The 17,237-nt window shown below is 48.2% G+C and overlaps 2 protein-coding genes across 6 annotated transcripts in view; one reads left to right on the top strand and one right to left on the bottom strand.

Moving 5' to 3' along the window:
• LOC11175652 (mucin-19) overlaps positions 1 to 8,210 on the top strand; it is a 109,208-nt gene extending 100,998 nt beyond the window's left edge. For 3 of the 4 annotated variants that reach the window (XM_061651757.1, XM_061651826.1, XM_061651895.1), the window contains 5 exons: positions 15 to 385; positions 2,664 to 2,699; positions 2,903 to 3,197; positions 3,267 to 3,393; positions 3,479 to 8,210. In XM_061651757.1, the coding sequence (XP_061507741.1) occupies positions 15 to 385; positions 2,664 to 2,699; positions 2,903 to 3,197; positions 3,267 to 3,393; positions 3,479 to 4,685 (2,036 nt within the window). In that variant the 3' untranslated portion in view covers positions 4,686 to 8,210. The remainder of the gene's footprint in view (positions 1 to 14; positions 386 to 2,663; positions 2,700 to 2,902; positions 3,198 to 3,266; positions 3,394 to 3,478) is intronic. The other variant, XM_061651965.1, reaches the window with a different exon arrangement.
• Positions 8,211 to 12,658: 4,448 nt separating this feature from the next.
• LOC3289708 (small ribosomal subunit protein uS8A) lies at positions 12,659 to 16,001 on the bottom strand. Of its 2 annotated transcripts, none has more exons than XM_565801.4 (3): positions 15,846 to 16,001; positions 14,888 to 15,213; positions 12,659 to 13,073 (listed from the first exon to the last, which is right to left on the bottom strand). In XM_565801.4, the coding sequence occupies exons 2-3, from the start codon at positions 15,184 to 15,186 to the stop codon at positions 12,980 to 12,982; spliced, it is 393 nt and encodes a 130-aa protein (XP_565801.1). In that variant the 5' UTR covers positions 15,187 to 15,213; positions 15,846 to 16,001; the 3' UTR covers positions 12,659 to 12,979. The 2 variants fall into 2 exon arrangements, with proteins under 2 accessions (XP_565801.1, XP_061507639.1); XM_061651655.1 differs by having other exon boundaries at positions 15,699 to 15,891.
• Between the last annotated feature and the right edge of the window lie 1,236 nt (positions 16,002 to 17,237).

The following is a 17,237-nucleotide window of genomic DNA, read 5'->3' as shown; positions in this document are numbered from 1 at the left end:
CTCTCTCTTTTTAGTGTCCGACCAGGCCGACATGTTACGGCGCGAGCTGGACAACCGGTTTCTGGACCGCAGCGGCCTGACGGCGGGACCGCCCGGGCCGCCCTACCTGCGCCAGGAGCTGCACCATCACCAGCACCAGCACACGCACCTGCACCAGCACCAGCACCAGCCGATGCTGCCGGGGGCGGCCGGCGGTGCGCCCACCCTCTTTCCGCCGCCCCTCTTCAAGGACGTGCCTAAAATCGGTGCGGTCGATTCGCCCTTCTACCGGACCGGGATCGGGATGCCGGCGTACCCGGGCTACCCGCCCGGCCTGCTGCATCCCGGCCTGAGCGGGCCGACCCAGTTTGTGCCACCGAGCCACCTGCAATCGTTCGTGCCGAAGGTAAGCATCCGGGAGGAGTGGAGTGGAGTGGAGCATCCCATATCAAATCTAAACCATCCAAAGCACGACACCCTGGCACAACGCACAACTTGTTTGGTGTCATTCGTTTCTCATGCACTCCTCGCTTTCTCTCATTGCTTATTATACTCTCATGTGTATGTGTGTGTGTTTGTGCTGTATTGGAATGGAGTTGGAAGAACTAAGATTTGGGGCTTTGCCCTTAGATACATCTCGGAGATACATTAGCGACGGCACACACTAATAGCTAAACAGCTTAAACATTATTTTCCCACTTTGCAGTAAGAGCTTCGTCGCAAGTCTGACCGCGCTACGAGCCAGACTGATGTTAGGCATTTGTCATCTGCGGGACATCAAAAAAAGTCTATAAACGCAGTTCGTAGTGCAAACTAAATTGTAGATGTATTGTGGCTCTTGAAGCCTCGTTGATAGGAGTTGTAATGTCTATCCGCATGCCTAAAGCCTTAGACACGATTCGGCAGGAAATAAGACCTCTGCGATCTCAGACATTGGCAAGCTTCCCAGCCCCAGCTCTTAGGTGTTGCACTATGCAAAATCCAATCTTGTAGACAGCAGACTTAGTAGAGCAGGAACACAGATTGAAGGGGTTATGGAATCTCCGATTTCTGAGGAGTCTGGTTTTGTAGGAGTCTGAATGTCTATCCGCATACTTTAGACAAGACTGGGCAGGAAATGAGATCTCTTCGACAGGAGACATTGGCAAGTATCCAATGTTGTCGACAGCAGACTTCGTAGAGTAGGAACACAGATTGCAGAGCGAATGGAATCCCTTCTAAAATTCTGAGACACATGTCCAAGCGATTCGATGTTCTCGCATAACGAGTAGAACACGAACGTAGGGTAGATGTTTTGATCCTGATCTGGATGTGGAATTAATGCTGAGCCAGCTTTGGTTCTGGTACCCGATTTTGACCACACGTTGGTTCTACAACTATTCTTGAAGCTTGCCTGTTACCAGAATGAAGCTGAAACCTGTTTTGGTTCTGGAATCGGTCCCAGAACGGTTCCTGGGCCAACCTTTGCTCTCCATCCTCTCCGTAGGAAACCATAATGGTCCCATAACTATTCTTGAACTTATGCTGGTGCAGGATTTGATCCCCAATCTGATACCTCTGATACAAACTATGGAATTTGTTATATTGGGACAGTCTACAACTCAAACTCTATTGCAGTTGTCTTGTGACTCTTGGAGCTCCTTTGGTTGGAGTCGGAATGTCTATCCGCATGCCTAAAGCCAAAGCCTTAGACACGATTGGGATAAGATAAATCAGATCTCTACGAACACAGACATTCGCAAGAATCCAATGTCGTGGACAGCAAACTTAGTTGAGCAGGAACACAAATTGCAGGGCTAATGGAATTCCTGAATTCTGAGCAACTTGCCCAAGGAAATTGCTCCCGGAATGAATATCGATTCTAGAACTGATTGCGGTACTCTCCCATACGTGTGGTTGCCTGTTACTAGAATTGAGCTGCAACGGATTGAGTCCCAGAACGGATCCTAAGCCAGCCTTTGCACTGGAAACTATCCATGTGATTCCGTAATGGTCCTAGAACTATTCTAAAATGTATGTTTGTGCATAAATTGTAATTTTGGAACCAATGGAATTTGGAATCGGTCCTACAACTATTCTGAACCCTATTCCGGTCCATGAATTCTGAACCGGTCCTTGCACGATGTAGGTCCTACAGCTATTCTTGAACCTGTGCCAGTATCGTATCCTCACTTTGTTCTCCTGCTGGACCTATGTGCTAGCTCCAATAGCGAATCCATGATGGTCCTGCAGCTATTCTTGAACCCTAAACCATACTTCAGGAAGTCTAAGAATGTTGAACCTTCTCTAGGCAAAGGGGGAAAAAGCGAATCTCTCCACAGTGTACCACAAGTCTGTTTCACCTGGCCAACTCCATTCCAACCCAGTTCGTACCCCGCCCCATTTTGTTACATTGTGTTTCATTTGTTTTTCTTTTTGTGTGCGACTACACACACCCCGCCCCCACCGCCAACCTTCTCATTTCACATTATTCGCTTTTACTCATTCGGCCATTTTTCTTTTCTTTTTTCTCGTTTCGTGTTGTTTGTTCATCCCAACAACCCACCATCATGATCACTGCTCATCACCATCATCATCATCATCATCATCATCACTGCTCTTCATCATCAACCTCAACATAAACCACAACACCCAACAACAACAACAACAACAACAACACTGTTATAAATCAAAAACAAAACCAGCAGCAACAGACGCCACCGGTCGATCCGAACAAAAAGGTAAGAAGGGTCATCTCACCCCCCCCCCCCCCCCGCTCCCCCACACAAAATCATCCCCCTCCTCGACCATCCAACCAGGATGCAACAGATGACACAAGCAGACGACCGTGCAAAGCGGGAAAGCACAAGGAGCCTACTTTTTTGTTACTAACAAAATGGTTTCTCTCTCTCTCTCTCTCCCTCTCGCTTACACGCGTGCACAGAAAACGGGCAAGTGGAACGCGATGCACGTGCGTATCGCGTGGGAAATCTACCATCACCAGGCGAAGCAGAACCCGGACAAGGCGGCCTCGATCAAGACGGCGTCGGAGATGCTGCGGCCCCCGTCCCACATGTACCCGCCGTCGGCGGCGGCAGCAGCCGCAGCGGCCGGCCTGGTCCGCCCGCACGATCTGCCCTCGTCCACCTTCCCACCAGCAGGCCTTCCCGGGCGCCCGGGTCCGTACGAGTCGACCCCGCTGCCGCCCAGCTTCATGAGCTCCCCGGCTAGTCATATAGGTAAGGTGCAGCCGCCTCCCTTTTAGCGGTGCCTCCTCTAACGCGCATTCTCGTGCTCTTGCTTTCCAGGTGTCTCACCGTTCGGCCGGTACGCCTCGCCGTACGGCGGCTCACCGTTCAGCGGCCTGTCGCCCTTCACCCGGGACCTCCCGATGGGTTCGCAGATGCCGGGCGCGCTGCACGACCCGTGGCGCAGGTAAGCTAGTAGTGAGCTTGCTTGGTAGCTCACCTTCCTGCCATCGCTGTACAATGACCCCGTCTCTCTCTCTCTATCTTTCCAGTGCCCTACCGCGCAGCGTAAGCAGCTTTCCGCCCGGGCCGCAGCCGGCGGGCGGCGGCGCGTGGCCCCCGATCAAGCAGGACCCGGGCGGCCTGGCCGCGGAAACGGCCCGCCGGGAGGCGGAGGAGCGCGAGCGGCAGCGGGAGCGCGAAGAGCGGGAGCGAGAGCGCCAGCGCCGGGAGCGGGAGGAGCGCGAGAAGCAGCGGGAGCGCGAGCGCGAAGAAAAGCTGCGCAAGGAGCAGCAGGAGCGCGAGCGGGAGCGGGAGCGCGAGCGCGAGCGGGAGCGCAAGGAGAAGGAGCGGCGCGACATGGAGCGGCGCGAGATGGAGCGGGAGCGGATGCTGCACCAGCAGCAGCGCGAGTCGAAGGCGGCGGCGGCGGCAGCGGCCGCAGCGGCGGCAGCCGCCGCCGTCTCCTCCATCAACCGGGACCGGTCGCCGCTGCGCAACGGCACCGAGCTGGACATCCGGATCAAGGAGGAGCCGCGCAAGGAGGAGGAGCTGCTGCTGCGGAGCCACGCGGCGGCGGCGGCGGCGGCTGCTGCCGCGAGCGGCGACCCCCGCTACCACCCGTCGATGATGCCGCACCCGTACATGGCCGGGCGGCACCCGGCCGCCCACATGCTGCCCGGGGGCCACCTGTCCCGCTCGATGCTGCCGCCGTCGATCGGGCTGCCGGGGCACTTCCCGCCGCACGGCTCGTGGGGCCCCGACCCGTTCCGGGACTACGCGCAGCTGCACCACCCGCTCCGCTACAACCCGCTGATGGACGCGTACCGGGCGGAGGAGGCGAAGGCGTCCCTGCTGTACGCCGCCCAGTCGGCGGTGCACTTCCGCGGCAAGGAGCCGAGCCCGGTACCGCCGCCCCAGCAGCAGCAGCAGCAGCAGGGACAGCAGGGACAGCAGGGACAGCAGCAGCAGCAGCAAGGGCCGCCGCCACACCACCGGCTGCCACCGGGTGCAGCACCACCGGGCAGTGGAGGTGGGCCGCCCGGTGTAGGGCCACCGCCGCCCGGCTCTTCCGGCGGCACACCCGGCCCGATGAAGGTGGCGTCGCACAGTGGCGCCTCCACGCCCACGAACGGACCGCTCGTGGTGATGGGAGGCGGCGGCGGCGGTACACCCGGGCCGGGCGGGCGACCACCCTCGACCGGCGGGCCGAACACGCTCGATCTGCACAAAAAGGAGGACACCTGCCAGTCCCGATGATAGTCGGCGGCCGGCGGCTCGTTGGTGGTAGTCGGTGCGACAACAGGCAACAGCAGCCCCCATCCTTCGGCCGTGACGACTCCACTGATCGTGATCGTGGACGATGACTAGTATAGTGCAAGAGAGAGAGAGAGAAAGAGAGAGAGAGAGAGAGAGAGAGAGAGAGAGAGAGAGAGAGAGAGAAGCGAGCGTGTTCTACGAGGACACGCGCGAAACAAACACAAAAAAACGGCACGATGTGATCCTTTTGAGTAGAAGAAGAAAGAGAGAGAGAGAGAAAACAAACACATTGACGTGCATACGACGACGTCATCTGATCCAACTCCCCCCTCCCCCTTACACACACACACACACACACACACACACACACACACACACACACACACACACAAACACAAACACAAACAGGTACGAAAATGTCACTTCAAAGCAGCAAAGGGCGCGAGGGTTGTTAGAGGGAGCGCAAGCACAAAAACCTTCTTTTTTCTCCTTTTCTCCTGAAACGACCAACCAAAACACACACACACAGACACAAACAAAGGTGCAGTTTTGCATTTAAAAAGCCAATTGAGAGAAAAGGATAGAGATAGAGAGAGAGAAAAGGAAAAGCGGGAATGTAGAAAAACTCAAATACTTCTCTATTTTTTAGTTTCGATATTGATTAGTTTGATCGTTGTTCAATCCCTGGGACCATACGCTTTAAACGTACTCACCCACCTGCACAGTAAACACAACAAAAAAACACTCACACAGACACACTCTCACGTACACGCACACACACACATACACAAAACAAACACGCATGGAAAGGTACCCTTGGCTGGAAAGCGCAACCCACGCCACCGGCTGGCCGTCAGAAGAGATTTATTGCATTTATTGATTCGCGTGGTGGTGTGGCAGAAGCAAGCAAGCAACACACATACACACACACACAAACTGCTGCACCACACAAGCCCCGTTTTCCCTTTTTGGAGTTTCCAATTGGAATTACAAGTTTCCATCGTGTGCCCAATACCTGCAAAGCACTCCCTTCCCTACGACCCCCAATGCGCACAAACGAAAAGGTGATGTCGAACCGGTGTGAGTGCGTGTGTGTGTGTGTGTGTTTGGCACAACAAATGGTGGTAGAAAAAGCGGACACCACAACAAGCAGGACTTGTACATTCGTCCCCCAGTTTCGCCACTCCATTTTTTTTTCGTCTTATCGTTATCGTCTTATCGTCTTTTGTAAAGGGGGGGGGGGGGGGGGGGGTGGGGGCGATATTCTAATTTGGATTGCTGCTTCCTTCCGCTTGGCCAGAGAACCAATCCACAAGCACATTCCAAAGTATGCCAAAAAAAAAAACAAAACAAAACAAAACAAATGGATGAAAAGTGTCACCGCAGCAGCAAACCCTCCCAGAGGCGGCTCTCCGCTTTGCTCTCAACTGTAGGAAAATAGTTTAATTTTTAAATGCCCTGTGCAAAACCGGCAACAGTGGGTTTCCTCCGTTGCGAAACATTCAAGCACGCATTTACGGGAGGACGGGTGAAATCGAGAGAACGGGCCGAGTGGATGTTTGGGTGTGCGAGCTTTTCATTTAAGTTTTAACTGTTTGCTTTCCGGTTTCGTCTTTTTTGTTCTGCAAGCCAAACGAAACGGTCCATTTTGTGTGCGTGTGTGTGTGTGTGTGTGTTTGTGCTTTAAATAAATACGAAAGACTGCTGCGCTTATATCGTAAGCGACGAACCTTTTTTTTCTTCAACTCTGACGCTGTGGCTCGGGGAGTGGTGTACTTACCCATCGTGGGGGGAGGGGGGAAGAAGGGGGTAGGATTTTCGAAACTTACCGACGGACACATACACATACACCTACACACACGCACCTTTTTGTTTTAGTGCCACTTGCGTCCTACACATTATGAAGTGTCCGAGTAGACGACGAACCCCACTTTTCGTGCAGTGTAACACAAGTTGAAAAGGAAATCATACATACACACACACATGACGGGGGAGGTAGGGAGTACATAAGAGGAAGAAGAAGAAGAAGAAGAAGAAGAAGAAGTAACATAATACTCCGCGCGGTAGCAAAAGATGTAGGGAAAGGAGGGGAGGACGACGACGACGACGTGGGAAACGGCAAGGTAGCTATTACACTATTAACAGTAACATTTAATGGCGGCAGGAGGAAAAGGGGAAGACTAAACGAAACGAGCCACTCGTGTGTGTGTGTGTGCGCTCGCCCATGAGTCCGCTGTACTAGCAAACGGTGTAGCTTAATTTAATTCTATTTCGTTTTTAATTACAATTAAATATTATTTATTCGATAGTCAGTTTTTCATTATTATTATTATTATTATTTTTAATTTCTGTATAAAATAAACGAAAAAAGGGAGGGTAAAGTGCGCCGCGACAGAAGAAAGTTAGAGAATAAAACAAAACAACAAACAACAAACAACAAATATTTTGCGTGTGTGAACGAAACACGGTGTGAGCGGTATGCGTGTGTGTGTGTGCTTGTACAGTGGAATGAGCGTGTGTGTGTGTGCGTGTGTATAGAGGAGGAAGAAAAACACAACAGGATCATCAAAAATACGTAATCGAAACGGGCGGGGCGGGAAAGGCGACCCCAAGAGCGCAAAAGGGCACAGGAGGGGGGGGGGTGTTGTAGAATTGATCTGTTCTTGCTTTTGTTTTTGTTCTTGCAGATAGCAAAAAAAAGGTGAGGGAGGGGTTAGAAAAGGTTTCCCGCCAACAAGAGGCAGGGGAGGGGGAGGGGGGGGGTGCACGTGCAAAAGAAGCTCTTTAGAGAAGAATTGACTATTAAAATCTCTTCCACAGCGGTTTCCTTTTCGCTAGCGTGTGTTGTGAGAGAGAAAGAGAGAGAGAGAGAGAGAGAGAGAAAGAGAGAGAGAGAGAGAAAGAGAGAGCGGGTAGGGAAAATAGACAGAGAGAAAGAAAGAAAAAAAAGATATTTTGCTTAGTATTGAGCAGCAAGGGAGTATGTGTGGTGTGTCTGTGTGTATGTGTGTGTGTGTGTGTGTGTGTGTGTGTGTGTGTGTGTGTGTGTGTGTGTGTGTGTGTGTGTGTGTGTGTGGGAAGCGCAAAGATCTCTCTGCATTGCGGGCAGAGCAATGAACCCAAAATCGAAAAGCAAATTAGGAGCAACAAGGTTAAAAACACAACAATAGAGAGAAGAAGAACAAAAAAGCTAAAGTAACAAGTAAGAAGTAGAAAAATATACAAAACAATACAGAAAAGCACACAATCTTACAACAACAGCAACAACAACAACAACAACAACAACAGCAACACAAAGGAAGTAAATAATGATCAAACACAACAACAAACACATAGACACAAATAGGAGAAAGGAAAACAAAAACAAAACATGTAGAAGAGAACAGCTAACACACGAAAAAACAAAAACAAGAACACAAAAAAACAATTCAACACGCACACACACACAAACAGACAAGAACGAAACAGAACAGTTTTACATAAAAATAAAGTAATGAAGAGAAGAAAAAACATTATAATCAAAACTTTTGTTTGTTTTTTGCTTTATTTGTATATTTTTATTATTATTTTGCTTTGTTCCATTTGTCTTCTTTTGTATTATTATATTATTATATTATTATTATTATTATTATTATTATTATTACTATTATCATTATTATTATTATTATTATTGTTTTCTATGTTTCTTTCTTTTAGCCCTCAACCCTCTTTTTTTTTGAAAAAAGGAGACGCACGGTTACTGACCGATGCAACACATTCTTTTTTTTGCGCCCCACGCCTACACCCAAGTGGCGCCAATGCCCAAGGAAGGACACACTGGAAGCTGAACAAGGATCTCGAATAGCAAAAGAAGGGGCACACACACACACACTACCACATCTCCATATCTCTATCATCCGAGAGTGTATGTGTGTGTGTGAGTGAGTGTGGGAGGACAAATTGGATCACGGATGTGTTTGTACGTGTGTGCGCGCGCGCGTGTGTGTGTCTGAGGGAAGGTTTTGTAAAGGGGAAATTAAATCAAAAGTAAAGGACGAAAGAGAAAAAAAAAAGCGCAGCCATTTACACAAAAGTGATTGGAAGTTTTCTTCGGCGGCATTGGAAAGCCGGTCGAGCACGAGGATGGACGCCTTTTTTTTTAAATTAAATAAAATTAAGGCTCTTTGCAGCAGCCAAAACAAAACGAAGAATCAGACGAGAGAGAGAGAGAAAGAGCGAGGAGAAAAAAAGAGAAGTAAATCAAGCAGTGGGTGTAGCAACAAACTCCCCCTCCCCCCCTTCCCCTCGGTCTCGGACTGAAACACACACACACACACCCAAGCGGCACAAAGGTGCAAACAGTAAGGCACGTGAAAGCTGTACTATTTAGGGGAGAACTTCAAACAAAACCAAACCCAAAGAAGTAAAACGAGCAAAACGCAAAAACGGCAAAAGGGCGAAGGAGGCCGAAGATTACAAAAAAAAAAACAAACCAGAGCGCAGCAAAACATACCAATAGTAGCATGTACGGGGTAACACTTTACAGTAGCGGTACGGACCGAGCCGGACGATGCATGAGGCATGCATGAGAGAGAGAGAGAGAAAAAAGGGCATTAATGTTAAGTAAGATTTACTTCAAAATACTAACGGCGCGCGAGTTAGCGGACAGAAAGAAAGCGCAAATCGGTGTGCAAATGTAAAAAAAAAAACAAAGAAACAAGAGAACACAAACAAAAAAGGTAAAACTAATATGCAAATAAATATAAAATAACACACACATATAGAGCAGACCAAACAAAGGCGGACGGTGGTGGTGTGTTACTAGTAGTGGAGAGAGAGAGGGAGAGAGAGAAAGAGAGAGAGATAGAGAGAGAGAGAGAAAATATAAAGAAAAAAAAAAAAACACATTCAAGGAGGAAAAGGAGAGAGAACGAACCCAATGAAACTCTCCCATCGTTCGCTCTAGAGAGCAGAGGTGGGAAAAAATGTAAACGAAACACGTTAAAACGAGAAAAAAGGATTTATTTAACTCCTTTTTCCCTAATCCAAAAAAAGTGCATCTAGCACGGAAGCTGCTGCTGGGGAAGGGAGAAGAGAGGAGGGACATTAACAAACAAAAACAGAGATTCAAAAAAAAACACATAAAACTGGTGTGCTTTCGTTCTACAAAGCGTTCATCAAAAAGTGCCCCCATTAACGGTGGCACCGGTTTTTGGACGATTGGCAGTAGAAACCATCCCTCCCCCCCCCTCACACACACACACACACAACGCATTGTATTTGTATAAAGAAGAAAAACGGAGGGAGAGGGGGGAGAGAGAGAGAGAGAGAGAGAGAAACAACTAGGACGGTGCTGTAACACACATTGAAGAGACACGGGGTGGGAGGAAACCCGAGAAGATAAAAATTATAAATAAGAAAAATAAAAATGATAGTGAGCAACACACCCACACACACACACACACACACCTCCCCTTCCACACGGACACTAATAAACGACCCCACACTCACGATATATACAAACACGTAGCGATTCGCGAGACGAACAGACGGCAGCAAAAAGAGGCGTTATTTAGAGTGATAGAACCATAGAGAGCGTTGTGTGTGTGTGGGAAATTAAAGAAAAAATGTGCAAAATAATGCACTTTTTTTGGGGGGATAGGGAGGGGGAGGGCGTGTGTAGTAGTAGTAACAGTGGGTGGGGCAGGAGCGATCAAGTGAAGCAAAATAGGACCGTGTATTAAAATTGTAGAAGAAAATATTTAACAAACACGCACACCCAACATAAAAGGCACGGCTGCACCCGTGCACACGCCAGCGGGCGTGTGTGTGTGTGTGTGTATGTCTATGTTAAGGGTGTGGGTGGTCGCTTTAAGCTGGAAGAACAAAAAAAAAATGGAAGCGGTTAGAGCAGTGCAGCAGTAATCAACCCTGGACAGGATTAAGTCCAGAAGAAGGAGGACGAAAGAAAAAAAAGCGGATATACTTTATACGGTCCAACAGAATAGTGCACACGTGTGGGTGCGTGTGTGTGTGTGTGTGGATTAGAGATAAAAATACGCACACACACACACGCGCACCAACACGTTCCTTCGGAGTTGCGCGGGAGGTGCTACCGAAGGACACGCGTGTCGGTCGTAAAGGGTCAGTGGACCAGAGGAGGCGTGCATGCATGCAGGAAGAAAGCAAAATGGGGAAAATACAGTGGTGACTTAAAAAGCGCGGTAATGGAAGTAGGGGTAAAGGGAAGGGAGGAAAAAAACCAGAAGAAAATAAAATATTTGAAGAATTATCAAAAATGGATTTTTTTTTGGTTATCTACTATGCAAGGGGTTCGTCGCTTGCTGCTATTTTAAATTGCAGTCCATTGTTTCTTTTTGTTGTTTTCTCTGTTTAGCGGACAGCTAGTAGGTGGCTTCCACCAGTAGGATAGTGTCATGCTACTGCCACCTAGCATAGAGGCAACACAAAAGGCTATCTGTCGGCTGAAAAATAACAAGGCACCCCCGGGGAACCGACGGTATCGCAGCCGAACTGGTGCAAGAATAAAGGTGCACGACTAGAAAACGAGATTCATCAAATTGTTACAGAGGTGTGAGATAGCGAATCGATGCCTTTTAAGTGGAATCTCGGCATCATCTACCCCATATACAAAAAGAGAGACAGGTTGGACTGCAACGACAACAGAAACTATCAAAGATCTTGGAGAAGATGGCAGAATACAGACACGACACCTACCATCTGTTCATTGACTTCAAAGCCGCATATGTTAGCATAGCCAGGGTAAAACTATACGACGCTAGGAGCTCTTTTGGAATCCCGACCACCTTGATAAAGGCTAGTTAGAATGACTATGACCAACTTCACTTGCCAGGTGAAGTTGGATGGAATACTCCCAGGGCCTTTTTCTAGAGAGGGCCATCCGGGACTCGAGGTTGGAGACTTCGGGACCAGATGGTCAAGCCAACCCAGATCCTGGCATACGCTGATGATATAGACGTCATTGATCTACAGAGCTCTCCTATGCATAGAACCTCGGCATAGAACCTCGGATTGCGGATAAACGAGGCTAAGACCAAACTGATGGTGGCAATATCAGCGGCTCTACCAATGAATAATCAAATCCTACGTAGGCCGTGACGTACAGAACATGTGAACACACTTTTGAAGTCGTCTGAGAATTTACCGGCCCGAGGGCCAAAGGTCAGCAACGACACTAGCATGGAGAGCTGCCAACCAGTCATTCTACAGCCTGAGAAATCAGTTCACCTCAAAGAATCTGTCGCAACGGACGAAGCTGGGACTATACAGCACCTATATAGTACCGGTACTCACATACGCCTCTGAGTCAGGGACACTGTCGAAATCTGATGCTCAGAAGGATCCTTGGCCCCGTATGTGTGTGGAAGGACAATGGAGGTGCCGTCATAACGACAGGCTATACGAGATGTACGGCGACCTCACTGTCGTGCAGCGTATCAAGCTCAACAAGCTCCTGGGTGGGCTGGCCATGTTGTACGCATGAAAACGGACGACCCAGCCCAAGTATTTTTAGGCCGTCCACAAGAGTGTTGGGAAAAATGAAGTTTTTTGGAAACGATTCCGGAATCGGATTCCCGGACTGATTTCGCTTCTGAAACTTCTTATTGCAATTCATTAACTGATTCTCATTCCGGAGCTACTTAGAATTCTGGTGTCAATTCTGATTCCGTTACCGGAACAAATTGCGATTCTCAGGTCCATTCCGATGTCTGAGCTGATGCTGATTCCGATTCTTCAAAACAACGGCCTACAACACTAAAAGACTTATGCCACTAGCGGGCGCAAGAGTGCAGGAACGGATTGTGCTATGCTTAAATTCTGCAATTGCCTTCTGGTTTGTGATATTCACGCTTTCTACGTACTCATAGACGAGTGACCCGCCGGGATCGGATCGGATCGGATCGTAGAACCCTGAATATGCGCCCTGGAACTACAAAACGCAACGCAAGTCATTGTGGTAGGTACATGCGCTTTTCTCTATATTTGCCAGCTTTTGTGTTAACAAACGCTCCACCTTTCTCACCGCTGTTGACGCGCAACGTCAGTAGTCACAGCGCGCCGTTCAGCCACTTTTGCACTTCTTAAAATAAGTTCCTCGACACCCGGAGTGTAAAGTGGAAGCCAGCGGGTTTTAGGCACGCGCAACGCAAGCTCTCTCCACCCACCGCACAGTTTCTCATGTCTCTGTCTCTGTTGTGTGTGTGTATGTGTTCTTTTTTTTGCATATGAAGCGCTGTTTCTGGGTAAGGGGGAGTTGCTGTTGCTGGTCTACTCTAGAAGAAGTAGCCCAGAATCTTTCCTCCCAGATGCTTCCTCCTGGCCTCCTCGTGATCCATGATGCCACCGCTGGTAGTCAGGACGACGTAGCTGTTCGTGGAGAGAAGGGAAGAAGAGAGAGATCGATAATGATTAAGACAATGTATTTAATGTTCTTTTATTTTATTTTTTTCAAATGTGTCAAACTGAGTGTATCCAATCCGCTGAAACCAAACAGCACAGTTGGTGAGGTGTTGAATGGTGATTAAAGGTGGATTTATTGCACTGCTATTGCCTCCAATGCTTGACACCATCACTGCACCACTGGGTACGCGTGCAGCGACATTTAAGGGTTGGAATGAAGGCGTACATAATGCTACTCCCGGCCAATGATACATCGAATAACAACAACTAGTGCTGCAAAATGTCACTGTCAATGTCGTAAAATCAAATCTGACTGAATCAAAATTCATGTCAGCGTCACGTACTCAATTGTGATGATCAGAGATGATACTCAAAACGGTTGGTGTGATAAATGCATGCTTCGTGGCATGTTTGCGACCAACGCTTGGCGACATTTTCTGTCTGGTGATTATGCCAGGACTTTTTTTTACTGTGATCAGTTCTGCACAATGTCACTGACAAGTCATGACAAATTCCGGCTGAAACAAAATCATGTCAGCGTCACGTCACTGAGATGATCAGACATAAGACTCGAACAGTTCGTACAACCATCATATGCTTGGTGACAATTTTTGTAGCACTCCACTTTTGGCCAGTCACTTGGTCGCGACATTTTCTGTCGGGCCACACAATGAGAGTCTCAAACACCGATCGAAAATGTCATGATCAAGTGGGTGACCAAGTGCTGGGTGCTACAAAAAATCTCACCAAACATGTGATTGGTACACATTGGTGTCTAAAACAGTGGCATTTGCACAAACTGTATGTTATACTTTCTCCCGTTGATTATTTGTTATGTTATTTTTGGATTCCTTCCACATTAGTTTGAAAATGTATGAAAACAAAATGTATGGCTTTTCATGTGTTTCTTCTGCCTCAGCAAGTACGCAAACGGTAATCTTTTCAAATTGCTTTGCTATTTGAAAATTAATCCAAACGTCTCGCATTTATTCATAAATTTACAACTAAAGGAATTAATCCCCATTAACGTGTAAATTTCTTTTAAATATCGGAGACTCTTATTTCCCACAAAAAAGTGTTATCTTCTGTAAGCAATCTACTTCAGACTGTAACAACTACTATGTTAAATGAGCATCATCGAAAGTGCGATCAGTTTTCTTTAATGAAGAATAAATATATAAAAAAAAAACAATGTAACGACAACAAAATAGTCGAAATTAACTGATTAAAAATAGATTTTGAGGTGAAACCTTGTGATAAGTCAACCTAAGCTTCGTGATAAACGTCTTGCCTTATTAACAACCTTAAACCTTAAACAACAAGATATAAAAAATAACCAAAAATGAGAGCACAACAACTTGTTGATTATCACCCTAACATTAGATGAAATGCAAATGTAGGGCTCTGTCGAATAAAAAAGGGTCACCCGAAGCCGATAAAATGAGTGTTGAGAGCCTAACATGAAAAGGCCCCCGGGAAAGCGATTTCTAAATTCTTATTTCGTTTGAAATGTCCGTTGGTCTTTTGAGATTTTGGTCGTTATTTTTGGATTTAGAGACGCTTAGGAAACGCCTTTGATGTCTGTACCGAAAGAAAAAAAACTGTTTCCATTCCGTTGAATCGTGCTGGCGCAGTGTTTCGCCGGTACGGGATTAACGGTGGAGAGTTTGCTCTCGCCCCCTAGCTTATACCACCGCCGGCCTATTGGAGCAAAACCGGCGGCATAAGTATGATTGAAGAGGGCTAAAATCGATCTACTTGCTGTGTGCACAGAAACCTACCCAAACTGACGGGAGGGCAGCAGGTTGTTGGTCCACCGCTCGATATCGTTGAGGGCGACGTCGAACCGGGGCGAGATGATGCCGGCCTTGTTGAGGCGACCGGTCAGATTGACCACCACCTTGCCGCTGCGATGATCGTCCACGATCTCGAACTCGCCGATGTAGCCGTGCTTCATCATGACGGTCAGGAACTTGATCACGACCTTCGAGTTCGGCCGGATGAGGACCTGGCGCTTGCCGCGCTTCTCCGCGTTGTTGATGCACTTGAGGGCATCGGCCAGCACGCTGATACGGACCATGGTTGGAACTCGAACTTTGGCAGCTCACTGGAAAGAGAGACGGAAGCGGACAGGTACAACATTAGTGATGTAGTGTGCGTGTGTGTGGTGTGGGAAGAAGGTCCGTTCGGGTGTTCCGAGGGGGTGGGGTGCGGGCGACAAAACAGGTGCGTGTACGTGTCGCGTGTGCTGCTGCTTGGACCCGGGTGTTGATCGATGCTCTTTAGGGGCGGGCAGGGGGAACGGTCTTTTTTGATAGGGGCAACACACATTTCTCAACACATGTCCCAGCTTCCAACTGTAAACATGCAAGCTGTACACACACACACACGCTGTAGCCTCAGTATGTCGCATGGCGTGAGCTATCGTCCGTCGCACGACCTTAATGTGGCCTGTTAATTGATTGTTGTTGTCGTGTTCTGGCCAAAATTCCGTGTGGTCACCGAAGATCCCATTTCCGTCCGGTTCACACACTCCAAGGAAGCACCCGGCATCCGAACCTCGCACGCACACGCTCACACACACACACACACCCTGCGAATTCGGGTGGAAATTTCGCTATTTCTCCACAAAATCCACCACACCGCACTGTTCTAACAGAAAGGACCTCAACGGAAGCGGCCTAGCGGTCGAACGCCACGGCCGTAGCCCCTTAAACCAACGACAAAACCGCTATTTACCTCACTGAACAACCGCGAACACGACGTGCGTCGACGACGATTTCTCGTAAAAGAACAGGAAACGGTTGCCACGCGAGGCGGCTGGGCCCGATGACAGCGGCTGTCACGGCCCCGGCCCGACCGCTGTTGACGTGACAGCGGGAACTGTCATCGGCGTTGTCACTCTGAGCCGCGCATGACAGCCGAAAGCGGAAACAGCTCCAGTCGGAACAGACGATGAGCATTGCAATAGATGGCGCGCTGGTTGTGATTGATTTTTTTAAATTTATTTTTTTAATTCGTACAAAAGTGAGCACATTTTGTAAGAAATAAAATTTTAAAAAATTATGCTTTAATTTTCACACGACCAAAGGGAGCTAGAAAAATGTCAACAAAACGCCCAACCCGCAAAATCCGGCAATGCTATAAAATTTTCGACGTCGTGCATAAGTCGTGTGAACGTCCACCCGTCGTCGGGGCTACGTCGCTTATAAGAGGTTACTCGACGAAGCGAATTTTTTGAAATAGATTTCACGGCGAAAAACAGCAAAATTATGGGTGGTTTTGCTGATTTTGGGTTGTTGTATCGAATAGCAGCCACAAAAAATAAATTTTATGGATGGCTACAAAAAACGTATCTTGCCCTCCCCCCTTACTCCTTGCTTGTCGGTAGTGGCGATCACACCAGCTGTTCATAGGCTGCTAGTGGTGGGAGTGATAACACGCTTGTCTGCTGTCCTCTTTATCCGTTCTTCCAGATCACAGTCGCTTTGTGTGACGTCGCTTCCCACCACCTCCTTCATTCCCCTCTTTCTCCCAGCGGCTATTGGCGAATGCTTGACCTTGTGTGAGCGCGCTTGACTTGGGGTTATTGTTTTTTTCCTTCCCGTTTTTTTTGGCTGCTGATGCATTGTGCGTTGCCTGCAGCCGCCGTTCGAATCCGGATTTGATCACCGCGCAAAGTTGTCGTGTGGATGTATAAGTCGATCTACCGTTGGAGCTATTTGCTGGTTCGATTGAATAAATGCTTCGTACGGGGTTTAAATTGTTTGTTAGTGTAGTTAGTTGCGCTTGTGCAAAAAAAAAAGAAGAAGCAATTAAAGGACAATTATCAATGCACTAGTACGCACATGTGAAGCCAACCAATGCTTAGTTAAACTCAACGGAAAGTAAAATGTTCAAATGAGGATTGTTATCATTGAACACATATTGTCTTTCCATTTATTACTTTTTTATCAATAATGCACAAACCCATCCAATCCTCCCCTACCCCTCTCCCTCCCTCCTTCCCTACCAATGGGGATTACAAGTAAGAATGCATATTGTACAGTCTTCTTCCTTATTACCGGGGTTTACTCTTCGGAAGAGAGAAAGGAACGTCTCCCCCGCCTCTCGCTCGATGCTGTAAGCGAG

Source organism: Anopheles gambiae, chromosome X (assembly GCF_943734735.2).
Source record: "Anopheles gambiae chromosome X, idAnoGambNW_F1_1, whole genome shotgun sequence".
NCBI classification, from domain to species: Eukaryota; Metazoa; Arthropoda; class Insecta; order Diptera; family Culicidae; genus Anopheles; species Anopheles gambiae.
Note: the sequence above shows the minus strand (reverse complement) of the source record. Positions and strands in the feature narration are given on the sequence as shown.